The sequence below is a fragment of the Cnephaeus nilssonii genome (assembly GCF_951640355.1).
Source record: "Cnephaeus nilssonii genome assembly, chromosome: 4".
NCBI lineage: Eukaryota > Metazoa > Chordata > Mammalia > Chiroptera > Vespertilionidae > Cnephaeus > Cnephaeus nilssonii.
This window is the reverse complement of record NC_137075.1, coordinates 52952246-52967604: the sequence shown is the minus strand read 5'-3', so window position 1 is coordinate 52967604 and position 15359 is coordinate 52952246. Positions and strand designations below refer to the sequence as shown.

The window sequence follows — 15359 nt, the reverse complement described above, 5'->3', positions numbered from 1 at the left end:
TGAAAAGAAGGGTTAACTTACTGGATTAATAATGAAAAATAAATGCTTACTTTTTTCCTCTTTTTTATTCAGCACCTTCTGTTCCGTCTGAAGATATAGATAAACACCGGAGGAGATTTAACATGCGAATGCTGGTCCCTGGAAGGCCTGTAAAAGATGCTACTCCACCACCAGTGCCTGCAGAAAGACCATCTTACAAAGAAAAATTTATTCCTCCTGAACTTAGTATGTGGGATTATTTTGTTGCGAAGGTAAGGGACGTGAGAATGCAGATTTTGAGTGTGTCTGTTTTATGAACTCTTGTCAATGCATCACATAGGACTGAGGGGAAGCTTCTGGACTGAACCACCATAGCTTAGACATGTCATCTTTCACATCCAGAAAATGGATATTCTTTCACTGAGCATCAGATATGTGAGAATGATTAGATACTAGGTATGGATGAGACAAACTATATGGGATTTAGGTATAAACCAGAAGTCAGTTTATTAACATGTAGTCAGCATCATCATGTGCCTGGAATACTTTTAGGTTCCCTTCATTGATTATCATTGTTTCCCTGGTCAGCAAAGAACTAGAGCAGGAGATGTTTAGGGGTTTTATTGTTACCAATCCAAAGAAGATACTCAAAATGTCAGAATATAGAGTAAGGGAAGGTTATTGACCAAGAAGGTGCCAATCCAAATGAGAAAATATTTTGTATAAAATAAAAGTGAAAAGCAGTGTAACGAAGTTTATGGAATGCAAATGAAGCAGTGGTTATAAGGAAATTTAGGGGTTTTATTGTTACCAGTCCAAAGAGCAAAATTCAAAATGTCCAAGTTTAGAGTAAGGAAAGGTTTATTGATCAAGAAGTTGCCAATCCAAATGAGAAAATATTTTGTACAGAATAAAAATGAAAAGCAATGTACCAAATGTTATGGAATGCAAATAAAGCAGTGGTTACAGGGAAATTTATAGTTTTGAATTCTTATATTAGGAAAAAAAAGATTAAAATCAGATATCAAAAGACTTACCATAAGCTAGAAATATTAAAGAAAACCTAAAATAAAAGGTAGAAAATTTACAGATATAAACAGAAATAAAATAGAAAACAATAATTTATCATGACAGAAAGCAGATTGGTGGTTTCCTAAAGCTGAGGTTGAGTTGGAAAATTGAGAAAGAGCAATAGGAATCTTTGGGGATGAAGAAAATATTCTATATTTTGACTTGGGTAGTGGTTACATAAGTGTATATATTTGTTAAAAAATCAATTAATTGTATGTGTAAAACAGATAATTTTTATTCTATATATGCTATAATAAAGATTTTAAAAATTATTTTAGATAATTGAACAGTGATACTATTTGAATATTTAATAGTTATCATGATTTATGTAAAATGATTATTTTAAAAATAAAAAAATCCTTATTCAGTAGAAGAAAAAAAAAGAAGGTGCCAATCCTCAAATCCTTAAGAAAGTACAGAGTTCATGTTTCTTTTATGTCAAGGGAAGGGAAAATGGGAGGGACTATTTTTGTAAAATCTCAAGCCTCAAGCAGAATTTCTCTAATGATTAGCTTGCCTAAAGCAGGAGCTATTAGCCCCAAGGCCCTGGGACAGCAGGCTCAAACAAGGATGGAGACAGAAAGACTGCGCATTTCACCTGTTACATTAGCAGGCCATGGTGTGGCCCCATGACACATCTCTGGTTCTCCAAGCAGAGGAAATGTCTCAGGGGCTCAGAATCCTTATGGGGACTAGATCCATTATAGTCCCATTAGTATCATGTTGGGTGCATCACTTGCTCTTTGGCACTTTGCTTTTACGAGCTCATCACCCTCTATTAATATTTCCCTCTTTATATATGTTAACACTGTTGTCACCTTGCTGTAAGTGCGCAAGAGGGAATACTTCCCCCTCGTGCCTCCTCCCAATGTTAAGTTAGAACAAAGATGACCCAATTATATGTTTTAAAATAACTTTACCTTTTATTTCAGCCATTTCTCCCTTTGTCTGATAGTGGTGTTATATATGATTCTGATGAAAGCATTCACAGTGAAGAAGAAGAAGAAGATGATGATGAATTTTTTTCAGGCACACGAATACAGGAGCACCAAGACCCAAATTCCTATAGGTAAATTGCCTTTTCTTTTATAGGAAATTCTTATAGTACTAATTTTAAGTAACATTATCATGAACTTATACAAGAACTGATTTATGTTTTTAGGTAAAGAATTCTGTACCTTTGAAGTAAATTTCCAGACAGTACAGTATTTCTTTCACATCCACTTTTAAATAGTAGCTTATATTCAGAGCACAAGCACAAACATTTTTAGTGAGGGAAAAGTACGTAATTTATTGATGTGCTATTATATTGATGTGACTGTGGTAATTTCCAGATATTGCAAGTGTAATGTAAGGATAATACAATTGAGGATAATTTTCTTTTGTCCCCCTTGAACAGCTGGGTTCTTCTGCATTTGGCAATGGTTAAGCTAATACTTCACAATGTCAAGAATTTTTTTCCCTTTGCTGGATTGGAATTCTCTGGTAAGTCTGGAATTTGAAAATTAATGTTCATAAATATAACAAATTACCATCTTTAGAAATCCATATGAAAGGGCATTTGGTGCTAAAAAAAATACTACATTGGAGCTTTAAGCGGTCTTGTTTATTTTACACTCCAGTCTATGGTTTTAATACATAGCAAGAATTGCTATCTTCCTAGAAGTTTGAAATATAAAGCAAAAAACTAGACTGGGGAAACTAGACATTTCCTCGGATCATTTTAGAGAGCTGGCTTTTGCTTTGTTGAAAGCATTAAGAATCCAAATGATACCAGTGTGGCTCAGTTGGTTGAGCATCAGTCATCCTGTGTACCAAAGAGTCACTGGTTCGATTTTGGGTCAGGGCACATACCTAGGTTGTGGACTTGATCCCCAGTAAGGAGTGTGCAGGAGGCAGCCAATTGATGTTTCGCTCTCACATTGAAGTTTCTCTCTCTCTTCCCTCTCCCTTCCTCTCTCTCAAAAAAAGAAAAAATCTTAAAAAAAAAAAATCTAAATGGTATTAGATTAACATTTTTAGAGTTATTTGTACCAGTATATTCAGAAGTTTTGCCTGTAAATTCAGGTTTGATAAATATGTGGATGATGACCAACATTTTTTTATCAAAATGAAATGACATATTCTATCACTTTGTAGAGTTGCCTGTAACATCACCATTAGGTATTGCTGTGATTAAAAACTTGGAGAATTGGGAACACATCTTGCAAGAGAAAATGGATCAATTTGAAGGTCCACCCCCTAACTATATCAACACATATCCAACTGACCTATCAGCAGGAGCTGGACCAGCTATTCTTCGAAATAAAGCAATGCTAGATCCTGAAAATACTCCGTTCAAGTAAGAATGCTTTTTATATGTCTTCCTGGAAGACAGCGTGGCAAATTATGCCAATAGCCTCAAAACATTCATAACTTTGAACCTGCAATTCTATTTCTAGCAAAATACACTAAGGAAACATAAGAAATCTTGTTAGAAGATTATTTTTCCCAGGATTACCTATAATTCAGTAAGCATTACTTTTATATTCAGGGGAAAACCTTTATTACTATTTTTGTTATTTTAAGAACTCTTACAGAAATTCTTTGAGGTAATCTACATATGCAAACATGATGCTACTGTACTGACCTTTTGTCAGTAATTTAATAGTAAGCACATTGTTCTTCATAGATGCTGTGCTCAGTGAAATGTTCATCTGGGTCCCTATCCTAAACGGCATGCTTTCTCTCTTTAGCTTGTTAGGAGGTTAGAAATGAAATTTATGACTATCTTTATTGGTGATATGCTTTTAATCAACAGAACCAATCTAATGTATAATTTTAAAAGACTAGGAGATTCATTTGACTCTCAGCTCAATCTGTTCATTCAGAGAACCTGTAATTAGATAATTAATTGCTAGATTTTTAGAAAAATTAAAAATGAAATTATAAAATTTTGTTAAGTTTAATGCTGTAACTTCTTTGCTATAGATAATGGGAGTTTTTTAAAAAGTACCTGTAAATGTGAAACATTTTCTGTAGACTGAAAGAGTGGTATGTTGATTGTTTTACTAGATCCCGGGATTCCTCTGCACTTCCAGTCAAACGACTTTGGCATTTCCTTGTTAAACAAGAAGTCCTTCAAGAGACATTTATTAGATATATTTTCACTAAGAAAAGAAAGCAGAGTGAGGTATTTTGAAAAAAAAAATCTTTTTTTCTGTTGTAATTTTTGTTTAGTTTTCTTTAATATTTCTAATGGAGTGAGTGCTTGATTTGAGATTTATCTTTTGGTTGGAACTTACTATCTTTAATACATCATGGGTAATAGTTTACCAAACTACAATAAATTATATTAAGGTTAAAAACTTACAATTTTCATTTCATAGCAATGAAACAACATAGGTTCCTTGATAAATCATGTATACTCAAGTGAAATTTGGTACTTCTTTTATAGTATTTGCCATTGGGCTTTTCCATTTGATAAAGATTTTGATGGATGGTTTAGAGAATTTAATATATAAAAGTGTGCTCTGTATTATAATTCTCTGAATATCATTTAATTGAAAATACAACGTAGCCCTTTAAAAGCATTTTATTTACTTAGCATTTAAAAATGAACAAGATAAATTTTAGAAGCAACAAATTCAGAGAATAAATTATCGAAATAACAAATTCAAAATGAAGGAAGATGGCTTTTACAACATTGGACAGAGGAGAGGTTCTACATTGCATGGTTAACCTAAATGTAAATTAATAATGTGATACCATTCGGGATTTAAGAAGTCTCAGGAGTTTGGGAGACTGGCACTGTGAAACTTAAAATGATCTCTTCCTTATACAAGGCGGGGTCCATATATCTTTTATATGAGCATTTCAGTTTATTTGGCCACTTAATGACGTAATGGGCAGTTTGGATTGTGTTCTCAGGATAGAGTGTCAGGTATGATTAAAGATTGGCAAACAGAATTTATAAGAAAAGAAGATGAATTATATTTCACTTAGGAAAGTGAAAACCGAGAGGGACAGTCCACACGATTTTGTTTCCCAAGGTAAATTAGAAAATTGCTTCTCAGTTTTCCCTGTACCTAGGGCAGCAGAACCTACCGAGCTCGTCACCCACCTACCTGATGGTAATGGTGGTCAGCCCTCGTGCAGTCTTTTATTTTCTCTGTGGGTTTAAAATGTGTGTACTTAAGTAGGAATTGGGGGATTGAACTACAGAGATTTTTTTTAAAGTCTTTTTTGATAATAAACAATAAACCCTGATGGTATTGAAATTATTGATGTAGGATTTGTTAGGGGATCAGAGCCAAATTCATTTCTTCTTTTATTTAGTCCACTGTTTACACCATGTTCTGTAGCGATGCTGAGTCCAAACTATATGCCATAAAATAATCTAAGAAATAGATTTAAAAAATAGATACATGTTTAATTAGGGGTTTCTTATTCACAGAAAACTAGTTCATTGAAGGATCTGTTTTCTGTGTATTTAGTTCTTCAAATTACTAAACATAATGACTTATTGAAGATATGCTTTAATTATTCATAAGGTTTGTAGCAGTTTGATTGAGTTGGATTGTTAAGAGTCTCAGATTACTGTGGGAATCCAGGGGTCAAGGTTGTTTGGACCCTCAGACTCTTGTCTTGCCCTTGCCCTTCAGGTTCTGTTCTTTCCCTCTTCCTTAACTAAGCCTCCCCCCATCCTTTATGCCCCCTCAGTCTCTGTGCTCTTGGGATCAACAGCCAAATGTGTGTTACCTGCTATTTTTGTACCAGCCTAGGGTCTCCATGGACAGGGAGGTAGGACAGAAATAAATAGAACATTTCTTAAAATGCTATGTAAGCATTGGTTGGCTCTACGGAAGGGAAGTACATAGCTGGGAGTTTGGATGGGAGAAGAATTTTTATCATGTACCCTTTTGTACCTTTTTGTTTGTTTGTTTTGTTGTTAATCCTCATCGGAGGTTATTTTCAGAGAGAGTAGAGGGGAGGGAGAGAAACACATCGATTGGTTGTCTCTCACGTGCTCCCTGATGGGCTGGGGATTGAAGCTGCAAGAGTACTGTGGGACCCTCAACCCAGGTACGCACCCTTGACTGGGAATCAGGCCTGCAACCCTTCCATGGGCAAGCTGGTGCTCTAACCATTGAACTACTGGCCAGGGCCTCTTTTGTAACTTGAAGTTTAAATTGTTGAATGAAATTCTGTCCAGTGCTGTCAAATAGAATTTTCTGTGACAATGGAAATTTGTCTCTTCTGTACTAGTAGTCACCAGCCACAAATGGTTATTGAGCAGCTAAAATGTGGCTGGTGTGACTGAGGAACTGAAGTTTTAATTGTATTTAATTCAAATTTAAGTAGCCACATATGTTTAGTGGCCACTGTATGAAATCTCATAGATCTGCTGAAAAGTTGTTTGCATTAGGGAAAAAAACATTAAAGCTGTTAAGACAAAATATAAACTGGTCACTAATTTCAGAAATGTGCATCATTATTAAAACTACCCACCTACTCGCCCTGGCCAGTGGGCTCCGTTGGTCGGAGTGTCCCATGCACTGAAAGGTTGTGGGTTCTATCCTGAGTCAGGTCGAGGCCAGTAGTGGTGGCGGTGGAGAGGGAGAGGGAATGACGGATGTTCTCGTCACATCCATGTTTCTCTCTCTACAAAAATCAATGAAAATATGTCCTCCGTTGAGGATTAAAAAACAAACTACCCATCTACTAAGAGAGTTTTATCTTTTTAAATCATTAAATAGGATTTTGGTAATCAATAAATTTGGTAAATTTAGTGGATTAGTAAAATTGGCAAACTAATCCTAAAAGTGCTAACATGCTGGCTAATTAAAAAAAAAGACTTAATAAAATTCTTCTGAAAAATGCTGAAATTTTAGACGAATTCACATGGAAGTTTAACTCATTGGCTATATTAAGAATATTTCACAAAACAGGTGTTGGTGAAATTGATCAATGTGACAGACTCAGCTACGTGATACAGGCAAATAGGTTGCTCTGCAGTTTGGCCCCGGCACAGGTTTCCTCCTTCACTGTCAGGTGCAGCAGCCCCAGAGCAGCTGCTGATGGCAGGGGCAGAGAATTTGGCCCTTTTAGCTTTAAGTGGAACAGCCACTTTAGGAGTGTATTGCTCTGATCAAACCTTCAGAGGTTTCCACAACAGAGCAGAAGTATTACTTCTCACTGTAGCCATTCCTAATGACCCTGTCATCAACCAGCAGCAAGTATTTTGTGTGATTCTTTCCGATGCCTTATTTTATGAAACATTTACTTCCGAGGAGAAAAGTCCTTGATTAAGTAAATGGTTGATGTGAATTCTAATCCCTGTCTCTTCATGGATATATTCCTTATAAGTGAGAGTAAAATAATTATCAGTGCTTTCGATCTGTGTTTAGAAGTTAGTTTTAATTTTAATTTGAAAGAAAGCCCTATAGGATAGGAATCTAGGTATTATAGAATGCATCTGTTTGTACAAGTAAGTTTTATTTTTAGAGATTACAGTTTAAGTTAGAACTTCAAGTTATATAACTAATATACAAATAACTAGTTTTTATTTTGAAATAGTTTTTATATATGTAACAGTTACATTAACTTCGATTTTGCCTGGTTTGCTTTGTGTTGTGTTTATCTGATAACATCACATTTTACTCGGTTTAATTTCTTTCATGACTTTTTGCTTTGAAAAGGAAACCTTGCAAATTCATTTTTACCATCTTTAAGTGATGGAGTAACCATTTCAGTTTGAAATTTTTCATTCTCTTTATAATTTTGTTTCACGCATGGCTTTGTGTTTGTGACGGTGTGGTGTTATTTAGTCTGTAGAAGAACATGTGGAGCATGTCAAACAAAACTCCGTAGCAGAAGATTGCCACAGCAAGGTAGTATTCCAAGCTCTTGTATTTAGCTCATTCTTTCAAGTGCAAGGAACTAATGCCTGATCTCTACTACTAACCATGACCTGCCCAGTTGGTCAGAGTACTCATTGCACACCTCAGTGACACACGGTAGAAAAAGCTGCACTAGGTCTGGCTCTCCCTGCCACTGGTTCTTCTCTTTCCTGCTTTCTGTTCCACCTCTATTTAGGTCACTTTTTCCAGTCTGTTCTTAAACATGATTATCTATCTTCTTCTTTTTGTAAGTTATTATTGATTTCAGAGAGAGGAAGGGAGAGGGAGAGAGAAATAGAAATATCAATGATGAGAATCATTGATTGGCTGCCTCCTGCACGTCCCCTGCTGGGGTTCAAGCCCACAACTCAGGCATATGTCCTGAGTGAGAAATGAACCGTGACCTCCTGGTTCTTGGGTCAATCCTCAACCACTGAGCCACACCAGCTGGCTCTATCTTTCTTCTTGATTCTGCCTCTTCTTTCCTTCCTATCACATTTGACCCTAAGCCACTGCACCTTCCTCTCATCAATTTCCTTCATTCCTTTCTATTTTTCTTTCCAACTTCTCCTTAGTCCTGTCTCATCACCTTTATTTAAAGTTTCATTTCTTATGTGACTCCTTTGTCTTTCTGTCTTTTTTCCTTCACTTGTGCTTCTTATGTATACACATTCTTATGACAGTATCTTTGCACTCTTTTGGAAGAGGTAAGAGACATATTACTGCCATAAATACTAGTGAAAATTATGCTAGCTATCTTTTATGACAGTTAATCAGTATCTTATAATCAGAATGGAAATATTTGTAATTGGATGATTACAGGGCATCAGCAAATTTAAGCTAATTCCAAAGCTAATTTTCAACACTGTAAAATTACTAGTCCCTTTTTACTTACTGCTGCTGCATTTTCTCCTTATTCTTTTTTTAATGTTGTGGGGAGTGCAGATCTCTACATAGAGCTGTGCTGCAACAACTATAATTGCCAACAAATGTTTTGCAGGTTGAAGCTGATCTGGGTTATCCAGGTGGAAAGGCAAAAATAATTCATAAGGAATCAGACATGATTATGGCATTTTCTATTAACAAGGTAAAAGCTTTAGTCATTATAAAGAATGTTGTTCTTTTTAGTGAAATTGACTGAATTATTGACTCTGCCTTTGCTTTACAGGCAAACTATAATGAAATTGTTTTGGCTTCAACACATGATGTACAAGAACTCGATGTTACTTCTCTACTAGCCTGTCAGTCATACATGTGGATTGGAGAAGAATATGACAGAGAATCCAAAAGGTTGGATTGTGTTACGTAGTCAATTTTAAATGTAGTTTTCTTCAAAAGGTTAAATGTTTTTGCACATGATTTGAATTATCTAGATAAAAAAAGTATATTTTTATCTATCTTCATTTGGGTAGGAGACAAACATAAGCAAATTACTCATACTTGTTCCATTAGACCCTGAAGTATTCTTTGAGTCAGAATAATCCCCAACACCAAAGTCTAATGTTGACAATTGCTACTTTGACATTTAACTCCAAAGAAATGCCAGTAAATATTCAGTAAATTCAGCTGATCTGGATAATTAAAGCAAAAGGCCATATACACAAATATATTCATTAGACTGATGAAGCATATTCACTGAGTAATTTCCAGTGTTTCTTCTTATCTCCTTATAAGCATACCTTTTTTACAGATAAAAATGTGGACACTGCACCAAACGTTTTGTAACACTTTCCTTTTTGGGGTTTCTCCTCCACGTTTGCCCTCCCTCTTGCTTTTTTCCAGACTCTCGAAAATTTTATATGCTTGGGAATGGTGCCATGATAACCTTTCTCCTGTTCTGTTGAGTTTTCTATTTTGTCAGTATATAATATAACTAGATTTCACTATCACACTTCAGGGTAGATATAACCATGTAATGTGATATAGTCCATCATAAAAATTACTTTAACATTTTTATGTGATAATTAGTATCTTACTCTTAAGAAATCTTTAAACTCAAATTTCTTTAAAATGTATGAATTTGATACATGGGATTACTGTACTTGAAAAGAACATATACTCTTTTTCTAAAAAGAAAATCTCTATTAAATATTCCAAAACAAACATTTGTTCCAACTTGTGTAATAATAAATTTATCACTGAACAACATCTGACTAATTTATATTTGGCTAATGGAAAAAGTGAACCAGAAAGAAAATTGGTTATGATTAGGACATATACTTAAGTTTTCCTCATGGATATTTATTTATTTATTTTTAAATAAAGACTGTCCTATGTGTACATAAGTTCTATAATTGGAATGTGTTAAGAGAGAAAGGAATTTTCACAATAACACATATTTGTTTTTCACAGTTCAGATGATATTGATTATCGTGGTTCCACTACAACTCTTCATCAACCCAGTACATCAGCCTACTCAACAAATCCAGCACATCCACTTTCATCTCTGCCCTGGCTGGGCAGTGGACAGACTAGCACTGGAGCTAGTGTGGTATGTCATTTAATATTAGATGTAGTTTCTGGATATGGACTCCCTCAAAATAAGTTGAAATCACTTTGACCTAGGAATGATCCAAAAGATCAGGGCAGTGACCAGTTAGACCAGTGATGGGCAACCTTTTCAGCTTGGTGTGTCAAACTTCGCCAAAAAACTGAGCATAACTCGGGTAGTGTGTCACTTTGAGGAAAAAACATTATTTTGCAAATGTTTCATCCTCAGGAGCAGCAAATGTTTTATCCTCAGCATGCGGCCGCCTCAGCGGCCGCGTGTCATCAGAAATGGCTACGCGTGTCAGTGCTGACACGTGTGTCATAGGTTCGCCATCACTGAGTTAGACCATCCTATCTAATAAAAGAGTAATATGAAAATTGACCATACCTCCGCTACACCCACAAGCCACACCCACCAACCAATCAGGAGCGAGGATGCAAATTAACGCAACCAAGATGGCTGTGGCCACGGAGTGAGCAGGAGGCTTGGGTTTCCCCGTAATGGAGGAAGCCAAGCTTTCAGCACACCCTGGCCAGCCTAGGCCTCCACTCAAGGCTACAGAGTTTCAATTATAGAAGATAAATCCCCAATACCAGGGCCTCCGCTTGGGTCGCTGGGGGCCGTGGCCGGCCTGCAAACCACCATAGGCCCCTTGCCTAGGCTGCCCCACGCCCCAAGGGAACCCCCCACCCTGATCCAGGACACCCTTCAGGGCAAACCAGCTGGCCCCCACCTGTGCAGCAGGCCTCTATCCTATCTAATAAAAGAATAATATGCAAATAGACCATCACTCCAACACACAAGATTGCTGCCCCCATGTGGACACAAGATGGCCACCACAAGATGGCCAGCTGGAAAGGGCAGTTGGGAGGGACCAGGCCTTCAAGGAAGGGCAGTTGTGGGCGATCAGGCCAGCAGGGGAGGGCAGTTGGGGGCGATCAAGCCTGCAGGGGAGGGCAGTTAGGGGTGATCAAGCCTGCAGGGGAGGGCAATTAGGGGCAAACAGGCTGACAGGGGAGTGGTTAGGGGGTGATCAGGCTGGCAGGCAGAAGTGGTTAGGGGCAATCAGGAAGGCGGCAGGCGATCATTTGGGAGCGAGCAGTTCTGGATTGTGAGAGGGATGTCCAACTGCCCGTTTAGACCCAATTTTGGTAGGATCGGGCCTAACCGGGCAGTCGGAAATCCCTCGAGGGGTCCCAGATTGGAGAGGGTGCAGGCTGGGCTGAGGGACACCCGCCCCCCCCATGCACAAATTTTGTGCACCGGGCCTCTGGCCCTATATAATAAAGAGGTAATATGCAAATTGACCCTCATGCCCTTGCACAAGATGGCCGCCCCCATGTGGTCAATGGTGGCTGCCACAAGATGGCTGGCAGGGGAGGGCAGTTGGGGGTGACCAGGCCTTTAGGGGAGGGCAGTTAGGGGCGACCAGGTTGGCAGCAGAGGGCAGTTAGCGGCGACCAGGCCTGCAAGGGAGGGCCGTTGGTAGCAACCGGGCTGGTAGGGGAGGGCAGTTGGGGTTGACCAGGCCTGCAGGGGAGGGAAGTTGGGGGCAATCGGGCCAGCAGGGGAGCAGTTTGGCATTGATCAGGCTGGCAGGGGAGTGGTTAGGGGGTGATCAGGCTGGCAGGCAGGTGAGTGGTTGGGAGCCAGCAATCCTGGATTGTGAGAAGGATGTCTGACTGTCGGTGTAGGCCCGATCCCATAGAGATTGGGCCTAAACCGGCAGTCAGACATCCCCTAAGGGGTCCCAGATTGTAGAGGGTGCAGGCTGGGCTGAGGGGCAACCCCCCTAGTGTACGAATTTTGTGCACCAGGCCTCTAGTATAATAAAAAAATCTAACATACTGTGAGCTTCTGTATCAGGTGCATGCTTTTTCTCACAACAACCCTAGGTGGGAGGTGCTGTTATTATCCCCCATTATCATTTTATAGATGAGCAAACTGAGAGGCACAGAGTGAAAAAGCAGAGTCAACAGGAATTCATGTTTACTCTAAGTGTGAAAGCGCATCAGTAGCATTGCTAGTCACTATAGTTGAAGGGGTCCCATTCTCATGTTCTGTGAAGACCCTGGAGATACTCATTGTCTTCAGGGAGGGGCACTTGGAGGAGAATCCCCTTTATCACTAGATGAAGTGCCTGGTGTCCTTACCGTGCACATGGCCAGGGCTCTGCCAGGAGCTGGCTTCCACAGGCTCTTCAGACAAGTGTCAGACATTAGTGGTTCAGAAAATCCACAGCAGGGTTTATTTCAGTGATTAGCTAGTTGTAAAGAATAAATGTTATCAGAATTAGAGTTGGCATGAATCATATCCCTCCTCACCTCTTCTGTTATGCACAAAATAAATTCATTTTTATTTTCTTTTAAAGCTTATGAAACGGAATCTACATAATGTTAAGAGAATGACCTCACACCCTGTCCATCAATACTGTAAGTATTTATTTATGGTCCAAAGATTGTAAACAGCCTCTATCATTTTGAAATTGTTTTATAGAATGGAAGATATTGGACCTCTTTCTTTAGCTTCTTTATTTCTTATCTTTTGCCTTTCCTCTCGTGTTTCAGATCTTACAGGTGCTCAGGATGGCAGTGTACGCATGTTTGAATGGACACGACCTCAGCAACTTGTCTGTTTCCGCCAAGCCGGCAATGCAAGAGTAACCAGACTATATTTTAATTCTCAAGGCAACAAGGTTAGTTCTTGGGGATTACTGCTAAACTCATCTGAAAATAATTGTGGATGTTCATGAGGATATGGTTAGTAAAACCACATCTGAAAGCAAATTCTGTGACCCTGTATTTAGCCGAGCAGGTAGTTTGTTGGTGTCTCTTTACCCCCTTGTCTCCCAATAACAGTATAAATTCACAAAATTTTGTATGGCTTAGTTCAGTGGTCGGCAAACTCATTAGCCAACAGAGTGGCAAACCGCGGCTCGTGAGCCGCAGTTTGTTGACCACTGGCTTAGCCAAGTTTTCCTCTTAAAGACACTAGGTGTTCTGAGCAGGTAAAGGACTCTGTTGAGTGTGTTGGTGGTCCTATAAGCACATTCAAGCACCTGAGAGAAACCTTCCAGTTTCTTACTGAATTGTACTACAGAATATTGGAGGAAAACAGTAAAATAGGTGTGGGAAAGTATTTAAAAGGTAGCAGGCCATGACTGGGTGGCTCAGTTATTTGGAGCGTGTCCCTATACAGAAAGGTGGTGGGTTCGATTCCCAGTCAGGGCACATGCCTAAGGTTGTGGGTTTGATCCTCAGTTGGGATGCGTATGGGAAGCAACCAATAGATTTCTCTCTCTCTCAAATCAATAAACATATCCTCAAGTGAGGATTTTTTTAAAAAAGTGGTAAGGTATTTATAGTATTTGGACCTTCTTGGGACCTACAGCAACAGAAACATACATGTGGGCAGAATATTAGTTAAGAGCAGGTTAAGGGCCTCTGGTTTCCATAAATGTTCTTACCTGTGAGATGGATGCTAAGAAGCTATGTTTAATATTTATGCCTTTTTTACAGTGTGGTGTTGCAGATGGAGAAGGTTTTCTGAGTATCTGGCAAGTAAACCAAACTGCAGCGAATCCTAAACCTTACATGGTGAGTATCACTCAGCATTCCCAGAGCGGGTAGAGGCCACTTGTTTATGAAGTGTCTGTTTCAGACAGTGAATCTCATTGGCGGATCTGGTTGAAAAGAGACAGTCTGTCCAGCAACCACAGCCCGAACCCATCATTGCTCTGGTTTAAGACTGAAATGACCTGAAAAAACAAAAACCTTGCTTTTTACAGCTGAAGGGCAACCATTATATTTGAAAATTTTCACAAGCTTTCCATTTGCATAGTCCTACACGGGATACATTTTCATTACACTTTTATCCATTTTGAAAATTCTATTTTGAATGATAGAATTTTGTAGTGATACCTATGTTAAGAATCAAACAGGTTGCAGGTACAGTCATCCTTTGGTATCTGTCGGGGATTGGTTCCAGGACCTCTGTGGGTGCTGGAATTCCTTATGTAAAATGGCTTTAGTCTTTGCATATAACCTACAGACATCCTCCTGTATATTTTAAATTACTTATAATACCTAATACAATCTAAGTTTTATGTAAATGGTGCCTTTGCTATGTATTCTGAAAACAGTTCCTTATTGTTTAAGGAATAATCACAAGAAAAAAGTCTGTACATGTTCAGTACTGATGTAGCCATCTCTGGCCTACCTAACTACAGATACATACTAGCAACAGTGTAACTTTAAAAAAATACATATTTTTGACCTGCAGATATGGAGGGCCAACTGTATTCCAGTTTTCTCCAGAATTTTGCTTAGTAGATTATAAAATAACCAATCCCAATAGGCTGCTTTATTCATGAATCCAAATCATACAACACCACTTGGTGATACAGACAAGCATATTTTCACTGGGTGGGGTGAGGCAGGAGGAGAGGTGGAAAATGGTGCTCTTCTATGCAGAACTTCCTCTTCATATATTTTGATTTTATAGTGTCTTGAACCATAGTGTCTTGAACCTCCAGGGTTTGGATAGATTCCCAAATACTTTTAAATTTTCTTTTCTATACTATACACACGTTGTTATATATATGAAGTATTTCTCTTAAATTGGTACACTACAGGCTGTGTCATAAAGTCTTTACAGAAATGGAAGTGATCTTGAATCTATCATTTACCTTCAGTCAGATCTATACCATAATAATTTAAAATAGAAAAATATGTTTTATTTTAAAATACCCTGACATCCTTCTTCTGGGTCCTCACCTCCAAACTTCTACTCATCCAGCTAATCCAACAGAAAAGTTCCGCCTGACTCAGTAAATGGTCTCCAAGGTGCTGAATAGCCTTGGGAGCTGTCTGGGACAGCCTTAAACCTCTGGGCTATTTACTGAATCACTCACTTTTGATCTGGTTTTTATAAGAACT

At 38.4% G+C, this 15359-nt stretch overlaps 1 protein-coding gene across 2 annotated transcripts in view; it reads left to right on the top strand.

The window, feature by feature from the left end:
• DMXL2 (Dmx like 2) overlaps positions 1-15359 on the top strand; it is a 168333-nt gene that overhangs the window by 147434 nt on the left and 5540 nt on the right. Inside the window, exons 29-40 of one of the 2 annotated variants that reach the window (XM_079767911.1) lie at positions 73-251; positions 1983-2119; positions 2450-2535; positions 3190-3391; positions 4105-4222; positions 7860-7922; positions 8932-9018; positions 9100-9221; positions 10284-10422; positions 12794-12854; positions 12990-13117; positions 13941-14018. In XM_079767911.1, the coding sequence (XP_079624037.1) occupies positions 73-251; positions 1983-2119; positions 2450-2535; positions 3190-3391; positions 4105-4222; positions 7860-7922; positions 8932-9018; positions 9100-9221; positions 10284-10422; positions 12794-12854; positions 12990-13117; positions 13941-14018 (1400 nt within the window). Of the gene's footprint in view, positions 1-72; positions 252-1982; positions 2120-2449; positions 2536-3189; positions 3392-4104; positions 7923-8931; positions 9019-9099; positions 9222-10283; positions 10423-12793; positions 12855-12989; positions 13118-13940; positions 14019-15359 lie in introns of those variants that run through there. The other variant, XM_079767912.1, reaches the window with a different exon arrangement.